The sequence below is a fragment of the Anastrepha obliqua genome, chromosome 3, assembly GCF_027943255.1.
Source record: "Anastrepha obliqua isolate idAnaObli1 chromosome 3, idAnaObli1_1.0, whole genome shotgun sequence".
Taxonomy (NCBI): domain Eukaryota; kingdom Metazoa; phylum Arthropoda; class Insecta; order Diptera; family Tephritidae; genus Anastrepha; species Anastrepha obliqua.
This window is the reverse complement of record NC_072894.1, coordinates 72,543,634-72,561,913: the sequence shown is the minus strand read 5'-3', so window position 1 is coordinate 72,561,913 and position 18,280 is coordinate 72,543,634. Positions and strand designations below refer to the sequence as shown.

The window sequence follows — 18,280 nt, the reverse complement described above, 5'->3', positions numbered from 1 at the left end:
TAGGACATGCATCTGCGATCACAAATATGTCATCGTGTCACGAAATACATAGAAGGGGTTAGAAAATCTTACAAATAGCACACAAAAATGAAGCGCCTTCGGTAATCCGGTCATGATCCAAACAAATTTTTACATTTGCTTACAAACTTTTCAAAGGGCGTAGAGAGTGCATTGAAAGACAGACAGCCCATTGAATTTTGATATAATATAAAAATATTTATATCGCAAATAGCTGAAAAATTCCTTTGATTTTTGACATTTTTTATAGCAAAAAAACTATATTTTTTTTTTAATTTTTCCATAAATTTGCACAAAGTTTGCACCTTGCATTTATTTTTGTCGGAAAATTAACTAAATTTTCATGAAAAATTATTTAAAATAAATTAGAAAGAAATAGTCAAAATTTATCAATAAGTCTTAGTTTTACAGTTATTTTTAAATACATTTTGTGCTTAGAAACGTGAAAAATCATGTGGCACCAAAAACAATCCACGCATTAACTCCCACCATATTGGTTCTTCGAGAGCACCGTCTTACTCCTTGCTATTCTTTAAGTTCAAGAGGGTTGTCCAGGGCAACAGTTCCACACGCTTGAAGAGATAAAAACGAATATCTGGCCACTTTGAAGACCACTCCAAAAATCGACTTCAACAACTGTTTAGAGGATTAGAAACAGTAGATGTGGTAGTACTTCTAAATTAAAAATTCGATTTTAGAAGTGACCAGTAATTCCACATTACCACTTTATCTCAACAAAGGGAGTGACCATTCTGTTTGACATAACAGAGAATACTCATTCAATATCTAATATTTATAAGCAAAAAGATTTTAAACAGATCTGAATCACTTTTATTACAAAAACTTGACGCCATCCAAAATCTCGCCTACAGTTTCGTTTTCAACGAGGAGGAATTATTTCGCTGTCGGAGTCAATGTCAGCCGAAAGATTAAGGTGAACCAAATTCCCAATAGTTTGGTCAGCATGAAACCAATCGCACAAGTGGCGACTTAAAATCACCTATGTCAGTCAGTAGGAAAAAGTATTGCCCTAATTTATGCAAGACGGATCCTATTTCTGGAATCGTACAAATTTGTTGAGTGCTCGAAAATTCATTGTGTCATAATACATTTGACTGCAATCGCCTTTTCAGTTTTCGGAATAACAAAATCCCATTCAATGCATGTTAATGCATTAAAAAACATTTTGGTAACGACAAAAGTGAGTTGCAACAGTGCCAAAAGAAGAATGAGATTTGTTTTTCCTGAATTGTTTCAGTGAACATGAGGCAGGTTTTCCACGCAAAATCATCTACAGTGACGAAGCTCATTTCACATTAAATGCAGTTGTCAACAAACAAAATTGCCGGATATAGAGAGAAGAAAACCCTCGACGGAATAGACATAGCCGCTCTTTATTTTCATTATTTTGCATTATTGCGATCTAAATTTCCCGGTCGATTTTCACGTAATGGTGTCATAAACTGGAGACTTAGATCTTCACTAGACTATCTTCACTAAACTACTTTTATCCGGGTTTTTGACAACTAAGGTGCATGTGAATAAGCCAACAATGATTTCAGAGCTGCAGTACAATCTTCGGGTAGAGATTGCTGAGCTCACTGCGATAATGTGCAAATTTGATTCCCTTCAAAATTATTAATTCTTGTATGGCAGCCTGTGAAACCTTAAGTCTTACAAAAAAACCTTAAAATCTTAATTCGTATATGTTTTATTTTAAAACAACATCTAGGCGCGTCTCTTGAAGTACCCCTTACTTACACAAATTAAAAATTTAAATTCGGCGTGTTTTGTTTGTCGAAGAAGACAAGAAAGGGATCTGCTATTTAATTTTCCCCATCAAAAAGCATCATAATAAGTGAAGTATGTTAATATTGCAATAAAGCATTCCAAATTTTAGCGAAGAAAATTCAAAGATTTTGAGCAAGAAGTGGTCCAAGTTTCAATGAAAAAAGTGTAAGTTTTCAATTTAAGTATAAAAGCTTAGCTATTTTAAATGCAGTAGAAGACAGATACGTCCTTATTTATTCCATTTTATTGCTCGCATTTGTATGCTTGAATAAGCTAGAACAGCTGCGAGGTCTATTTAAATTCATTTTCATCAAAATAATTTGCTTGAATTTATACGCATAATTAACTAAGTCAAGGTCTAAGGAAGTGACGCGCAACAGTAGCGATTTGCCGCATATTTTAGTTCACTCTACTTACATATTAATAAGTATTTTCTTAAATATTAATAGTATTAGTGAATATCAAGTGGTAGAAGTGAGTGCGATAAGCCAAACAGTGGAAGGTGTGCAGTCTAATTACCACTTTTTCTTTGAGAAAAATAATGACTTGTAAGATACACGCCTCCACACGCCTCCACACACTTACCACCACACCTACCACCACACATACCAACTCAATATTCCATTAATTAATTTCACACCTTCTTTTCACCTTTTGCTCTCGTATCAACTTCAAACGGCCTGTCTTCAATTATACTTTGATGTACTAAAATTGCACTATTATTGCTCGTTGCTCAATCATCACACATGGCGGACGGGGTGACTGCCACTACTGCTGGATTCTTGGATGGGTTGCTTGACTGTCTTCAAATATCTCTGTGTGAATATTTAAATGCTACCATCCAGCACGGAGGAGGCTTTGCTACGCTATATAATTGATTCAATTTTCCTGTTTGCCTTCATGTTGGCATTGGTATTTCACAGCCACCAAACAGAGGCCACTTATCGCCTAGATTTTATTTGGAAATTACAAGCGACAGGTAAGTTAAAAGAGCGAGCATAAATACGAGTAGTAAATAAAGGAGAAAAGTGCAAGTAACCGACAAACAGTTCTTTGCAAAAGTTGTTTCGTATTTCTTCACTTTTCCTTGATTAAAATGCAACAGAAAATTACATCAATGGCTGCAGCATCGAATATACGAATATGTCAATGGTGTTCATCTGAGCGTATACGTAACATAAGAAAATTGTTCGAAGTTCAAGAAAATTCCCTTTTCTTTTTAATAGCTGTACGTAGATACTTATATAATTACATCAACAAGCATCCACTCATAGTTCCAAAGGTCAATTTATTTATATGAGACATCGTGACAAGGAATTTCACCAGAAGACAGATTATACTTTTTCAAAGCTTTCAACGGCATTCGAAAGAAGATTTGTCCTTTATGATACTGTATATGGGTTTTGCTAGCAATATAGATAACTTCAAATATAGACCACGATTTTTTTTTTTTTGAATTTTTACGTTAAAATATCTCGGAAAGCAATTATAATCCCGCATTTGAGATTCAGGATGTCGAGCACTTTTGGAGAGCTTAGCTTAATTTTGTGAAGAATTTGAACAAAAGGAGGTAATTTAGTAACCTTTCCCGATGTTACTCAATCATTTGACAAGATTTAACATGAAGAACTTTTACATAAAATTAGCAAGTTATTTACTGCTCTCAAACTTTCATAGAACCTACAAGTCGGATCGCTCTGACAGACAGACGAAGACAGTGGCAGGAGTAAATGATTTCATTACTTAAGAATTTCGGAAATTCGCTTTTGTGCTCCGAGGAAAAGTTTTGGGTACAAACAGTATACCTTTTCTTTACATCTGATATTCCCATAAGTAAAAATGTGTTAACTTCAACATTCGCGGATGATTTCACAGTTATGTGCCAAGACAAATGCCCAACAAAGGCACAAAAAGAGCTACTCAATGCACATACAAGTCGAGCTGATGTTTGAAAAGCGCAACCGCTCCCCTTACATACCTCGGTATACACTTGAACAAGTGCCTTAATTGGAAAAGACGAATTATGATCAAAAGGTTATAAATTAGTTTGAGAAATGCACATTAGTTAAAGAACCGTAATTCGAAATTAGAATTAAACTGCAAAGCCCTATTATACAATTTCATTATAAAGCAAATATGAATGTATGGTATAATATTTAGCTATATGACGCTACCTGTTGAACTGTCATCGATATCATACAATGCGTAAAATACAATTTTTTAGGTGGAAAAATTCTTGGATGGAACACATTCTTAGACGAAACAATATTAACAACTAAAACAAACGTAGGGATCCTTAATTACCAATGACCAAATTAAAAATTGCAGCTAAAAGTCTCTTAAAAATTGTATTCCCACGCCGGCCCTCTTGCTTTCGGCATATCATGTCAAGAAGGGAGGAATCGCCTTGCATTAGATGGTGATACGCAGATCGAAACGGCTCCATCAAACGGGCCAATAAGCCCATTATAAGCTTTCTGTAAAGGCTTAAGATTAATCATTATTATTACTGTTCTGAGGTGATTTAGCACTGCGCCTCCTTAATGAATTCACAGTATTTCTCAGAGCCCTTCTTTGGTAAATCTGTAAATATCCTTCAGTTTAAGAGAATGAATATTACTCATTCTCACGACATCGGAAGGCAAGACTCGTAGTTATACTCTACCAAAGTCAGGACACTCAGAGAAAAAGTTCTCAGTGCTATCCGTCTCCTCCAAGCAAGACAGGCACACTGGGTCCTCAATGATTCCAATGGTGGTCATATGCTGACGCCATCGGTTGTGTCTTGAACAATCTTTGAGGTTTGCTTTGCGTTCTCCAGGGCCTTCAGTGCAGCCTGGCTATCACTGAAAATTCCAATTTGTTTCCCGCTCCATCTCCTCTCGATTACCCATCGGCTACTTTAGGATGGCAAAAATTCCGTTTGGAAAACAGTGATACTTATTACCATCGTTTCAGTACCATCCAGCTCCAGACCCTATTTCATTCTTGGACCCATCGGTAAAGAAAATATCCGTCAAACCTGAATAAATCTTAGTATTTGTCTTAAACTATTGAGTTTTATTTCCTCCCCTGCTAAGATATGTTAACCCAGGTTAGTAAGATGATAAATCAATCTGCAATGCCCTTTCAGAATTCCTGTAACGATTCATAGTTCCCGACTACATTGATTTGAATTGCGATAAGCCCGGTAAATTGTCCGACCATGGTCTTCCCCCACTGGAATGTCTCCCTCAATCTAAGCGGTTGTTTTTAATAGCACACATCATTTAAAGTTGGAGTTTTTTTGGGCAGTCAATTTCTGATCGACAATCAGTCAAAGAATATTGAAAAATTTTGAAAGTTGAACGATGAGCTCAATAATCCAGAGATGAAAAGGGGCAGATTCTATCCAACATTTTTTATGACAGCGTCCACCAGGGCTCAGAATCAGGGAAGGAAAACAATATTGATTTTCGAACTTGCCATTAACAAAGTTAGTGGGTTACAATTTGCGTTTCTAACACTTATCTATAGCAAAGTGATATTTGCCAAGGAATATTAATCCGAATGAATGAAATTTTTTTCTGACTCTTTTCAAAAATAGAAGTTGAAGCTATAGTAAACTCGTATGTTTTCGGATTCGATTAAAAACAACACTTTACATTTTTGTACCAATGTATCATATTTTAACTTAAAAAAATATTAAAAACTACTCTGGTGTTAAAATCTTCGCATCGTCCTTTCAACTTTTATTTTTGACTGGAAAAGTACAAATGAAATTTTAATTTTATTTTTGATGGAAAAAAGGGTCAAGCTTAATTTTTATATTTGACTGAAAAAATAAAAATAAAATTTTAACTTTTTTTGACTGCAAATATATCGGTGAAGAAATAACAATTATATATTGAACCTTTTTAAAAATAAAGCTTGACGGTCCCTGCCCAGAATGCAATAATTCTTTCGCATGGCATTATTTTCACAGAAATTTTAGTAAAAATTTAGATATGGTCGCATTATTTAAATGTGAACAATATTTGAATTAGGTACATTTTTGATAAGTGTAACACTGTGAAGGTTATTGGCTATCGAATATTATTTAATAAAAACAGTTACATTATTAAATATCCTTAAGATGACACATCCACAAATCAACCACTCAGATTGAGGGGACATCATCACATTGCGATCCTGCAACCAAGGAATATTCCTTAATACTACTTAGTCGCAGCATAAGTACCGCTATAAGTTAAGTCTGTTATAGATATGAAATTATAATACTTTTTAAGTTAGTTTTATTTAATCATGCAAATATTAAAAAACAACATTTAAAATTTTCATTCGAAATGGCCACCATTTGCTTCTACAAAAGCCTTCAAACCCTTAGGCCATTCAGCTTTTCCAGCACGCACGTTTTCCGTCGATATTAACGTCGCTGCTCGAACCAAGGATTAGTTGAGACTCTCGAAATTGTTGTGAAATCTTCAACAGGTCATATCCTTCAAGTCTGACTACTCAATAGACCCTGTAGAGTAGTCAACAAGACGTGCTTGACGGCAGATCCCTCTCCAACTATGAGACCTCTAAATTGTCTGGCAGAGGAGGTTTGAGCGACATACAGTCTGTGTCAGAAAAAAGGAACCGCGGTCATTCATTAAGTATAAAAGAAATATATTTAAACTTTTTTAACATAAAAGTAATTATAAAACTACGAGTCGCATTGTGGGTGCTTGGAGTAGTCTCAAAGGAGGGTCCCGCTTAAAAAGTTGGACGATCCTGCTATTTTGTCGTCACTCGCTTCAAGCCACGCACGGAAAAGTAATCAACATTTTTGTACACCTTATATCGCTGATTTCACATCACAACAAACTTGTTTGATTTTCTAATTACTTTTGCAGCCGCGGCGTAAGATAATTTCGACCCCTTCGAATGCGTACATAAAAATGCCGCCTTAAAACGCTTCATGTACTTTTCACTCATTTTTGTTTGGTTGCGTTTACGGGAAAGTTTCGAACGAGACTAACCTGAGTTAGAACTGGCGTCGTAGCCCTTGAGTGGACTATTACGCAGCAAAAAGTATACCGAAATATATCTTGAAGTTACAAGAAACCCCCGGTTCTTTGTGTATGACTGTATATTCATCTTTAATGACAACAAGGCTGCGATTAGTGTTCTAGGCGCATTCACGTTTATTACTAAACTTGCTATTTACTGTCATCGACCTCTTCGAGGTATTATTAAGCAGTTTACCATAGACTCCACAGATATAGGGATATAAAGGTAAACTGCGAAGCAGATGATTCCGCATGAACCCATTGTGCAGTGTGTTTTTTGTTTTTTTTTTTTTTTTGTTTGATGGAGTCCCACTACGTGCTTTACAGCCAAAAGGAAGTAATGAAAAAATCGAAGATAGCTCTTATGGCTATATCGAAAATAGAGTTCCAGAAATATTTTGAAGGCTGGATCAAATGTTGGCATGATTGCGTTGCAGTTGATGCGGAGCACTTTGAAGGCAATAATATCTTGACTGAGGAATTAACTCGTATTTTGAATTTTGTAAATATATTCCGGGAACTTTAGGATCAAGGTGGGATTCTTTCTCGTTGCACCTCGAACAGTCCATTGCCGATAGGAAGACATCCGGAAAAGTTATATGTGCTTCTCTTTAGATGCAACAGGAACTCTAAGCACCGCGAGGAGGAAGTAACAGTTATTTACATCTTATGTAACTCTCCTGCGCTGTGCAAAAGAGCAGCTGCGGTACTTTGGGCAACTCGCTATTGGCGATCGAAGTCAGGTGGCGGGTAGCAAATTTAAATGACTGATGGAGTTCATCAAGTCTCCTGGCTACATAAGTACGAGAGCTCAAATTTAAACTGTGGCATCAAAATGGACCTTAATTTTTGGCCTAAGGATGTCGTTATACCTAAGGGCAACTACTCTACCTGCTGATGTGTCTAAACACATTTCTTTGCCGCAGCATTTTTTTCTCATTTCGAAGGGCCTGCTTAATGATGTTAAATATTCCTCGACACAGACTAACTCTGTTACTTGTCTTGCGAAAAACTTTGCACAAAATCACTTCGTTACTTAATCTTGCACAACTTCAACACGCACCAGACTAATTAACATTTCAACTCAACACAAGAAAGTTGTGAAAAATTGAATTCTATCCAAAGTTACAAAGCGCATTAAAAATGTATGTAGACGCAGCGGCATTTTTCTCTTTACTTAACAGTTAAGTTTGCTTTTATTATTATTGAAATTCAATTACGAGCTCAGCAGCAAACTGCTAGCAAATATAATAACTGTGAGAGCCAGCACTCATTACAAAAAAAATATATACGCACTTTGAGGAAAATAGAAATAAATTTAAATAGGAAACAAGATGCGACAACTTCTTGTAAATAAAATGACTGCCGTGCGTTATTGTTGCTATTATTGTACTGCTCATAGTTGTTACTGCAGCTATATTTTAAGTTTTTTTTTTCATTCGTGCTCCACGTGTAACTGCAGTGTAAGAATTTTTATTTAATTTGCATCCAGCTAACCACCAAGTCAATCTATCTAAGCTAACATTGGCGTTAGCTGCAACTCCACCTCTCATACTACGCTTTTGGGCTACAAGCCAATTCAACACCAACATCATCATTTATCCCGATTTGCCTTCCGAACTTCACTTCTTTCACGCATACTTCTGCAGTAATCTCTTTGCGCACGGCACAACAAAAAATATATATTATCCACGAATACTCAAATAATATTTGCACTCAAGCACTGCATCAATCATTGTAGACATGGTACTGCAGTGCGCATTTATATTTTCGTGAATATTTATTTCCAAGATTTTTCTGCCATCGCACATACGTTGATATTCTTTTTCATATTTTTATACATTTTTCTTTCATATTCTCTTTGGGTTTTTTTGCAACATACAACTATGCGCCGTTACCACAACACAGAGGAAAAAGAGGACATGGAACATTTGCAAGCTTATAACCGTAAGCTACTGGAGAATATTTTACCTGTGCATGTAGCGGAACATTTTCTGAGTCGAGAGAAAAATATCGATGTAAGTATTTGTATGCAGATACGCATATGACAGTTATTGTTTGTCAAAATTTAATTTTTCCTCGCCAACGCGAATGCACCGAAATACCCAAAGAACTTTTTAATAAACTTTTAAAAAATAAAAGTGACCATTTTTGTGATAATATTTTGTGGTAAATATTTTTTATTATCCTTCTGCTTTGACACACAATTTCCCAACCTATTTATCCACTCTTTAGGAATATTGTTTTAAATGGTGACCACTGCAGCTTCAGTGGCTGTAGTTAATTTATGACGATTTCTTTTCACTGTGAAACGCGAGCGAATAATAGTCACAGGGGTCGACGAGAGCGTTATTGTACAATTATGGCTACAAAAGTATCCAAAAATTGCGATATATTGACCACATTCACTGAATTCGTGTAATATGGAGTACGAAGGCATCGGTCGATTGCGACTTATATACACAGACCATTGACTTCAGCAAACGCAATAAGAAAAGTTTTGTGATGTCAAAAGGCACAATCTTGGTGGTCAAGCCACTGATTCAGAACTTCCATCGTGGGATTTGTTGTGTGGTACATAGCGCCATCCTGTTGTCCACGCCCCTTTGGGCCTAAATAAATTGCTTACCATCGATCTGTAGCCTGGGCTGTTAATGGTGATGGTTTCACCAAATGAGGGAATCGAAAAAGTGTAGACCAGTCATTTTTTAAATGCTTTGCCAATAAGTGGGAATCTTCGTATGGGCTCAAGTCGTCCAGTACAAAAATTTACCTCGTCGCTGGTGATAGTTTTTCGGTCAAAACTGGGATATTCTTCCAAACGCTCCAAAGCTCAGTGAGCGAGTAATCAACGTTAATTACATTCATCCCAGACGCTTAGAATTAGTTGGCTTTTGTAACGGGTATGGAGCTGAAGTATAATTTACTGCAATATGTCCAAGTCCACCTAAAGCATACATACTAATACTAGTTCCTAAACATCCGTATCGGGAACATAATATAAGACCTTTCTTCATTCGGGGATGACGACCCCATCACTATTTGCCTTCGTCTTACTGATCGATTAGCATTAGCTGCTAATTCCTTAAAGATATGAAGAAAATTCTGAAAGATCACATTCGAGAAGGACCGACTTCTGTGTATGAGACAGTTTGCCTATTCACCAGGCGAATCCAGGGAGACTGCACAACATGGTTTTACTACAAAACCTGATTTTACTCTGCAAAAACTAGAAAAGCCTCTGGAGTGTAAGCATTTAGACCAGGCTTTCGGCAATACGTCGCATCAAAGAGCACAGCAGGTCATGCTGAGCAGAAACATACATATAATGATTAGAAGTTGCAGAGAATGTCTTCAGTGGACTTTATTCTCTCCTCTTTTGTGAGTCTTGGTTTTAGACGAACATGCTGAGTTGAAACACAAGATTAGTCGGACGTTTTGGAATGGTATAAGAAAACAATACTGAACCGAATGCAACGAGCCCTGCGCTTCACCTCGAAGTGATGCGGAAGGAAAGGACTTTCTATAAAGAATACAACCCTTGTATCATTCATCCGGAAAATGAAACTATCTATGACACAACCGACTTTAGCAAGTACAAGGAACATAACTTAAAGTAGTGCTTGACATAACCCTCACTTCGCATCCTTACTTCAATAATGCAACAAACAAGGCGACGAGGGCCTCACACTGTACACTGCACTACAATTGGAGCTCTGAGGACTTGTGAGAATCAGAAATTTTATAGGACATATGAAAATCGCAATGAAGCTCATAAAAAATCCAATAGTGCAAGTGCATAATGAAATAGCTCCTACGCTAAATATCTTTAGGAATTTCAAGATAATTATTTTGATTGGGCGCTCTGTATGCCTGGATGGAGAGGACTTCCGAACTCTGACTGGATACTATAAGGGACACTGTGGTTGACATTATAGTTTTAGGAAAGGATCTGGCCGGTTTTGCGAACTGGATGATGAACAAACGAAGGCCTATACATCTATGGGGTGCGACTCTAAGGTCATTGGTTATATTGATCAAAAAGCCTGAGAAGGTACTCAAATTCATCAGAAGCCTCCACTTATTGAGCGTATAATTGGTTCAGTGCAATATGGTCCTATAATAATAATAATAATAACAATAATATCGCGATTTTGACCCATCAGTCTAAATGGTTGGAATAAATTTATATACTTATGTATATGTGGGTACGGTAGGGGGATTTTATGATAAGCTTTCACATGGCAGAAAGCCACTCAAAGGTTTGCAATAATCTGCAGAAAGGTAAGCTATATTAGAAACTATGGGCCTGACCATGTCAAGTTAGGCACAAATCCATTCGAATATGGCGGCTGGTATTGGTTTAACACAATAGTAGTACACCGGGCCTTGAAAATAGTCATGAATCCGATCTGAAGCATAGCAAAGCGATTAAAAGATAGATGACAATAGAGGCATGTAAAATCAAACTATTGTTACCAAACAATGCCACCCCAAATATTTTTGTTATTATTTTGGTGTTTCATGTCTGGGACTTCGAGCCCGGGCTTCACAGAATGGTAGTCACGCATCAACTCATGGGCTACTCAATGCGGTCACCGAGTTAACACTTCTAGGTATTTGTAGAAAATAATTATATGCATGTGCTATCTTCACATTGGATCCTATAAATAATCAACGACTGTTTTCCTTTCTTTTTCCGGCTGCCACACCAACTACTGACAACCACTGAGCTGATGTTTTTTATCCACATCAACATCAACACCAACACAACCACAACCACTAAATCAACACTTCACTGACACTTGATTAACGTCACTAACGCTAACAAATGTCAAATAATTCACTACAACTACAAAAACAAATTTGATGCGAGTGGACGTCACTGTGTCGTTACGTTTTCCGTTGCAACGTTAACACTGCCGCCCACACTGTCATCGTCACTATAATTGCCAATGTTCGTTGATGTGTTGCTGATGACACTAATGCCATGGCATACACACAGGACCTATACCATGAGCAATGTGAGAGTGTCTGCATACTATTTGCGTCCATACCAAACTTTTCGGAATTTTATGTTGAACTCGAAGGTAATAATGAAGGTGTGGAATGTTTGCGATTGCTCAATGAGATTATCGCCGATTTCGATGAACTGCTAAGCGAGAAACGTTTCCGGTGAGTTGTATAACATAAATAACTACTTGCAAATATTGATAGATGTCTATCAGGTTTGTATATACGACAATATGTTTATTATGGCTATGTGCTATTATACTTTTTAATTGAATTTTAAATTAGTTTTCAAAATGTATTCAGGTATTTCGTTCTATATATAGCACCTTCATTATCTCTGTTACCAATTTTAATGTACAGGGTAGTACAAATACAAGTTAATTTCTGTGTCGTGGGTGGTTCTCATTCATTCTGTGCTCAGAATCTGGACTGCTAGTATATATACTAGCAATATATATATATATATATTATATATATACAAGCACTTCCGAAAAGAGTGAAATGTTGTTTTAAAAATTGCTTTTATTATTTTCGGAATATTGGCTTGCTTACTAGTGGGGACGAAATAAAGACCTGTGTAAATATAGTTACCCTGATTCCGGAAATACAAAATACATTAATACAAAGATTGCCATTTCAGATTATACTGGTTCACACAAATTTTAAAACAAGAACAAGACATAATCTCTCAAACGCCTTCCAGAACTCGAATCTTAACTCAATCAAGGTTTCCAATATAAATAGGAATTAAAAGCTAAATTAAAAACATATTTTTTTTAATTATTTCCTCTAAATGTTGCTCATTACGTCGGAAGCATTATTGGCCTCTGTACTCCGTGCCACTGGCTGGAGAAGTGATGTGGTGATGCAATTGACATCTCGAACGATATTTTCTTTTAGTGCTAAGATGGTCACTGGATTTATTTTATAAGTTTTACTTTGGAGATACGTCCATAGAAACAAGTCTAAAGGGGTAAGACCGGGCGGCCTGGGTGGCCAGGATATGTCACCAAAACGGCTTGGCACTTTATTAGGGAAGAAATCATGCAATATCGCCATGGTTTCTTTAAATTGAAGGAAGGATTGCTTGTCATTGACGGTTTAAAAAAATATTATAAATTATTCCACTGCTTGACAATGCACACCAAACAGTCACTTTGGTGAAGTAGACTGTGAAGTGGCTGTTGGTGTTTTAATAGGGAGTTCTGACCTTTAAGTGGCCAATAATGGCAATTTCGACTGTTTATACTGCCATATGGTAAATTAACCAAATGAAACCACTCCAACCTTGTCTCCCAAAAATTTGTACGCAAATTGTATTCGTTAGTTACACGACAGTCCGCCTCTTCTGCAATGACTGATCGAATTATCGTGGAAACTTTTAGGGACGAGTTCAATTTTTTTATTTCTTCTCGGTGATCGGATGCACCCAACGGTGTTACGTTAGGCCACCAAACTCGTTGCACGGAACCTTCGCACCCAAATTCCTTCGTCATCACGTAAGCGTCGCTTATTGCAAAGCGTTTTTCAGTAAGAGCGCTTCAACTTTTTTTTGAATAAAACACAAACGGTTTGACTTTTTTAACAAATTTTTTTTTATTATCGAGTTTGAACATATACATTTAAGTATGAAATTCGATTTCTTTTGCATGACCACCGCGTGCACGTTTTACGAAGTCCAATCGTTGAACCCAATTTTCGACCACTCTTTTGCATAAATCGGCCGAAATTCCAGCAATTTCGCGTTCAATATTGGCTCTGAGCTCACAAATCGTCGCCGGCTTGTTACTGTAGACCAATGACTTCACATAACCCCAAAGAAAATAGTCTAGAGGCGTCAAATCACACGCACGCGGCGGCCATTTCTGGAAATATTGCGCTCATCGAACTTACTATTCAACAAATCAATTGTAGCGTGTGCTGTGTGGCTTGTGGCCCCGTCTTGTTGAAACCACATATCGTCTAAGTCCATACCATTCAATTGCGGCCAAAAATAATCGTTTATCATGTCGCGGTATCGATTTCCATTCACAGTAACGTGGCGATCGTTCTCGTCAACGAAAAAATATGGGCCAATAACGCCGCCGGCATGTAAACCGGTGCAACGGTGCCTCATGAATCACGTGTGGATTGCTTCTGCCCAGTAACGCATATTTTGCTTGTTGACAAAGCCATTGAGCCAAAAGTGAGCTTCATCACTGAAGATGATTTTGTGGAAAATTTATAAATTTTCATAAAAAATTTGCACGATTATTTTCATAAAAAATTTGCACGATTTTCAATCGTTGCTCAAGTGTGTAGCGTTCCATGATGAAATGTATACTAATGAAGTTTACAAATGACAAGCGAAAAATAAAAAATATTGCGTCGTTCGCCCGCCCTATCGGAAAAAAGTTGAAGCGCACCTATTGAAAAACGCGTTATGATGAGCAAAATCTACGCCAAGCACACGAATCATTAGCCTTAAAATGCGTTGTTCGTCCGTTCACTGCGACATCGTGACTAAAACACCCGCATTAATAGCGAAGCTATCACAGTCCCTTCTCCGCTCATATGCTTAGCGGTTAGGGAGAAACTTTAAATTTAAAACCTAATTCTGCCACCGAACACACTGTATTTCCTGAAGGCATAAAATACAAGAATTTTGCTGTTTCTGGGCTTGTGTAACGTTGTCAAATTCCACTTTATTTTTTATTTAAAGCTCGTAAGAGTATTTTGTCAGTCTATTTCATTCTTGAAAAGTTCTCTCAAGAAAAAAGCTTAGGAGCTACACCGCAGCGGAACGAAAAGTGCTTTCCTCTGGGATCTTGGAAATTTTGCATCTAGACTGATTCAGTCCAGTCGAGCAAGCAATTTTATTGAAATCCCTTCAAAACCAAAAATAAAAAATATGGCTAATAGCTGCCATAGCCATGTTTTCTGAACTTTTTCATGACGAGGATTAAGAAAATTCATTGACAGGATTGCTTACGGTGCACCAAAGGGATACTTTGAGTAATGGCCGAATTCAACTATGTACTCAACTATTATCGCCTGTTCCAGAATATGAAATATAATATTATTCGGTGATAAAAGCGTGGAATATTTAAAAGTGTTCGAGAAAAAATATATTCATGAGTCATAAAAAAATTAGAGTTCCAACGCGACTAGATTAAAAAAAAATAGAATTTCCCCAAAAACTGTTTTTTTTTATTTATTTTTTTTAATATGTAATAGGGGCTAACAAGTTTGACTTCAGATCGACATAATAATAATAAGAAGAAACATGTATTTAGACCACCCTTTACAGAGTATTGTTAAATTTCAACGTAATTATAATTTATGTATATTTATATAATAATTACATAATATATTAGCCGATAGCCCTGGTAGGTAGCGCTGTAAAGATGTTAATTTATAATTTTAAATATAATTTGATAAATAAATAATAATATGATATATGTCTATGTATATATATTCCAGGTACATTGAGAAGATTAAGAGTACGGGTGCGACATATATGGCAGCTTCCGGTTTGACGGCGAACACCTGTGATCAAGTGAATTTTTGTCATGTCACTGCGATGGCGGAATATGCGTTGCAGTTATTTGATAAAATCGAAGAGGTCAATACGCATTCATTCAACAACTTTCGCTTAAGAATAGGTAAGCAAAAAATATTACATAGTTCACTTATGCACTACATCCTTCAAAAATACAAAAAACAAACGCATAAGGAAGTGCTAAGTTCGGTCCGGACCGATTTTCTTGACTTCATTCATTTCTCATAAATTAATTTATCGATTTAGTGCAGTTTATTATTTTTTTGGTAAAAATTTGTAGATTTCAATGTCCTGCAGCCATTATAACTATTTACATACTTACTTTTTTATTTTTTTAGAGGTCTTTAGAAGTTCTGGCATAGATTTACATGTATGAAAACTAATTAATTTACAAATTGTTATTGTGTTAAGAAAAATTTATTAACACATCCATTCACATTTTGTGCTTTTCAGGTATCAATATCGGTCCAGTTGTTGCCGGTGTCATTGGCGCACGTAAACCGCAATATGACATATGGGGAAACGCCGTGAATGTAGCTTCGCGTATGGACTCTACTGGAATTCCAGATCATATACAGGTAAATAATGCATACGGTAGAGAGGGTATATCAGCCAAAATTTACGAAAAGACAAATTTTTAACAAATTACATAAGGCAAGAGCGCTGAAAATATGTAAATGCAAATATGTTACTATTCTCGTCCAGATAAAAATACTACAATTGAGGGGAGCCTTAAAAATTACAGTCTGAACATTTTTGTTTGAAATCAAATCACATTTTTTAATAATAGGCGCCTACGACTCCTACTTCTCTTCTCGCTATCGCTTCGTCACTATGAATTAAGGTTATACCACAAAAAATGGTGTAACTCACTATGCTGAAAAATCGCTCTTCCCCGTTTAATTTGGGTCACTGAATTCAAAGGGTCAACTTAAAGTATCGAAAAATTGCGAAAAAACCGAAAATAAGAATTAAATAGAAACAAAATGTCGAAGTCTTAAAATGTCAAAAACTCAGTTCAAAAAATAATATTCATAAATCCAATTACGCTGTTCCTAATTTTTTTTCATTCAGTTTATTTCTGCATTAGCAGCAGTATTTTTGCTTTTAGCTGTAATTAACGTTATTTCAAAATTTTTCTGACTAATCTTCAATTCCTGGATAATTGAAAGTTCGATGATTTTGTCAATATTTTCGATGATTGGCCTAATAAAACAGACTTCTTAGAATCAGCGATTTGCTATTGCAATCCATACTGTATTGAATTTATTAATAGTATACATCTTTTGGCTGCCTGCTCCGACTTTCTATCTTGGTTGTAGAGCAGGGGTGGGCAAATACTTTAAAGCGCGGGCCAAAATGAAATTTTCAAAATGTCTCCCGGGCCGGAGGACTATACCGCATATGCTTTGCACAAGCGGATGTTTTGGATGGAGTTTTTTCCCTGCCAATTTTTTTTTTGACAAAAACACTAAGTATCATTTCAATTTGAATAAAATATGTCACGTAATTTTTAAAGAAATATTTTTATAAATAAATGCCTATTAGATAAACCAGTCAATGAAACATTTTATTTTGTTACTTATTTATGTCTTAATGATACAAATTATTTTATATTGACACATAGTTATTACAATTTAACATTTATATTGCATTTCGTAAATATAATAGTAAATAGAATTCAAAAAAGAAAAGAAAAACATCAAACGGTAAAATAAATATTTAAAGTTAATGCGAAACGTGAAATCTCGAATGTTCGTCTGACATTATTTCTTCAAAATTGGGTTCCAAATCACTTGCAGCAATCCTTAATACCGAGTGTAGATTTTCGTCAGTAATTTGTGATCGATATTTATTTTTCGTGGAAACCATTAAAGAAAAAGTTCTTTCACAAATATATATCGAACCAAATAAAACAAGGTATTTTTGAACATAGTTCAAAAAATGTTTGAAATGTTCATCATCCAAAGCGCCATAGAAAGCACTCAATTCGTTTGAGTGAAAATTTTGTTTTAGTAAAATATTTGATTGTAAGTCAATTAGTTCTAGTTGAATTTCAACAGGGGCTTCTTGCACATCGAAATTGAAAGGTTGGTTAATTAATGATAAAGGTTTTTCAATAGCTTTGAAATCTTGAAATCTTCTTTGGAATTCAGAATGCAGGTCTTGTGTTATTGTACTATATTTAAAAAAATCTGTATTTTTCAATGATTCTCATCTATGGCATTTGCCGTACTCACAGGCATTTTGAACTTAGCGCGATCTCCTTTGTGTTTGACGAAAAAACCGCCCTGAGAGCGATCGTCGCGAGCGACCCGTGTGAAACACACGAGGATTGTTTCAAGTTCACGACATCGTCCACACTAGTGTAGTTAGCCGACCGCCCATTTTATTAAGACTATTATATAAGTTAACACGCTGCAGTCGCATTTGTTGCGACGCTCCCACGGCTGCTCGCTACACGTGCCGCAGTGTCAGCATATTTAAATTTCACAATGCAACGCAACAGGAGACGTTACCTGTTGCACAATTACATTCAATAATGCACCCGTGGGAAGTCAAGGCCAAGTCCGGTCTCAGACAAATTACACAACGACTGCGCCGCAGCTGGGGAATGAAGGTGTAAAGTAAGCGACCGTCACCACGTCCAGTTAGTGGAGTTTGAGACGGGTTCCGGGATAGCTGTATTAGATTAAGTAATTTGTGTAGAATAAAAATAATTGTGAACTATTATATTAAAAGAATTATAAGTGTTTCTTTCCTGGGCAGCTGGCCCTTAATTTTTTTTAGTGTAACGGACCCAAAATCCGTAACTGGCGCCCGAGCAGGGACCCAGGAGTGTTAAAATAAAAGAGTGGATGAAATAAAAGAAAGTGTATTAAAT

General features: G+C 36.2%; 1 protein-coding gene across 1 annotated transcript in view; it reads left to right on the top strand.

Moving 5' to 3' along the window:
* LOC129242063 (uncharacterized) overlaps nucleotides 1–18,280 on the top strand; it is a 189,761-nt gene that overhangs the window by 158,028 nt on the left and 13,453 nt on the right. Inside the window, exons 23-27 of the mRNA XM_054878623.1 lie at nucleotides 2,655–2,788; nucleotides 8,751–8,860; nucleotides 11,848–12,017; nucleotides 15,318–15,499; nucleotides 15,850–15,974. Of these exons, the coding sequence (XP_054734598.1) occupies nucleotides 2,655–2,788; nucleotides 8,751–8,860; nucleotides 11,848–12,017; nucleotides 15,318–15,499; nucleotides 15,850–15,974 (721 nt within the window). The remainder of the gene's footprint in view (nucleotides 1–2,654; nucleotides 2,789–8,750; nucleotides 8,861–11,847; nucleotides 12,018–15,317; nucleotides 15,500–15,849; nucleotides 15,975–18,280) is intronic.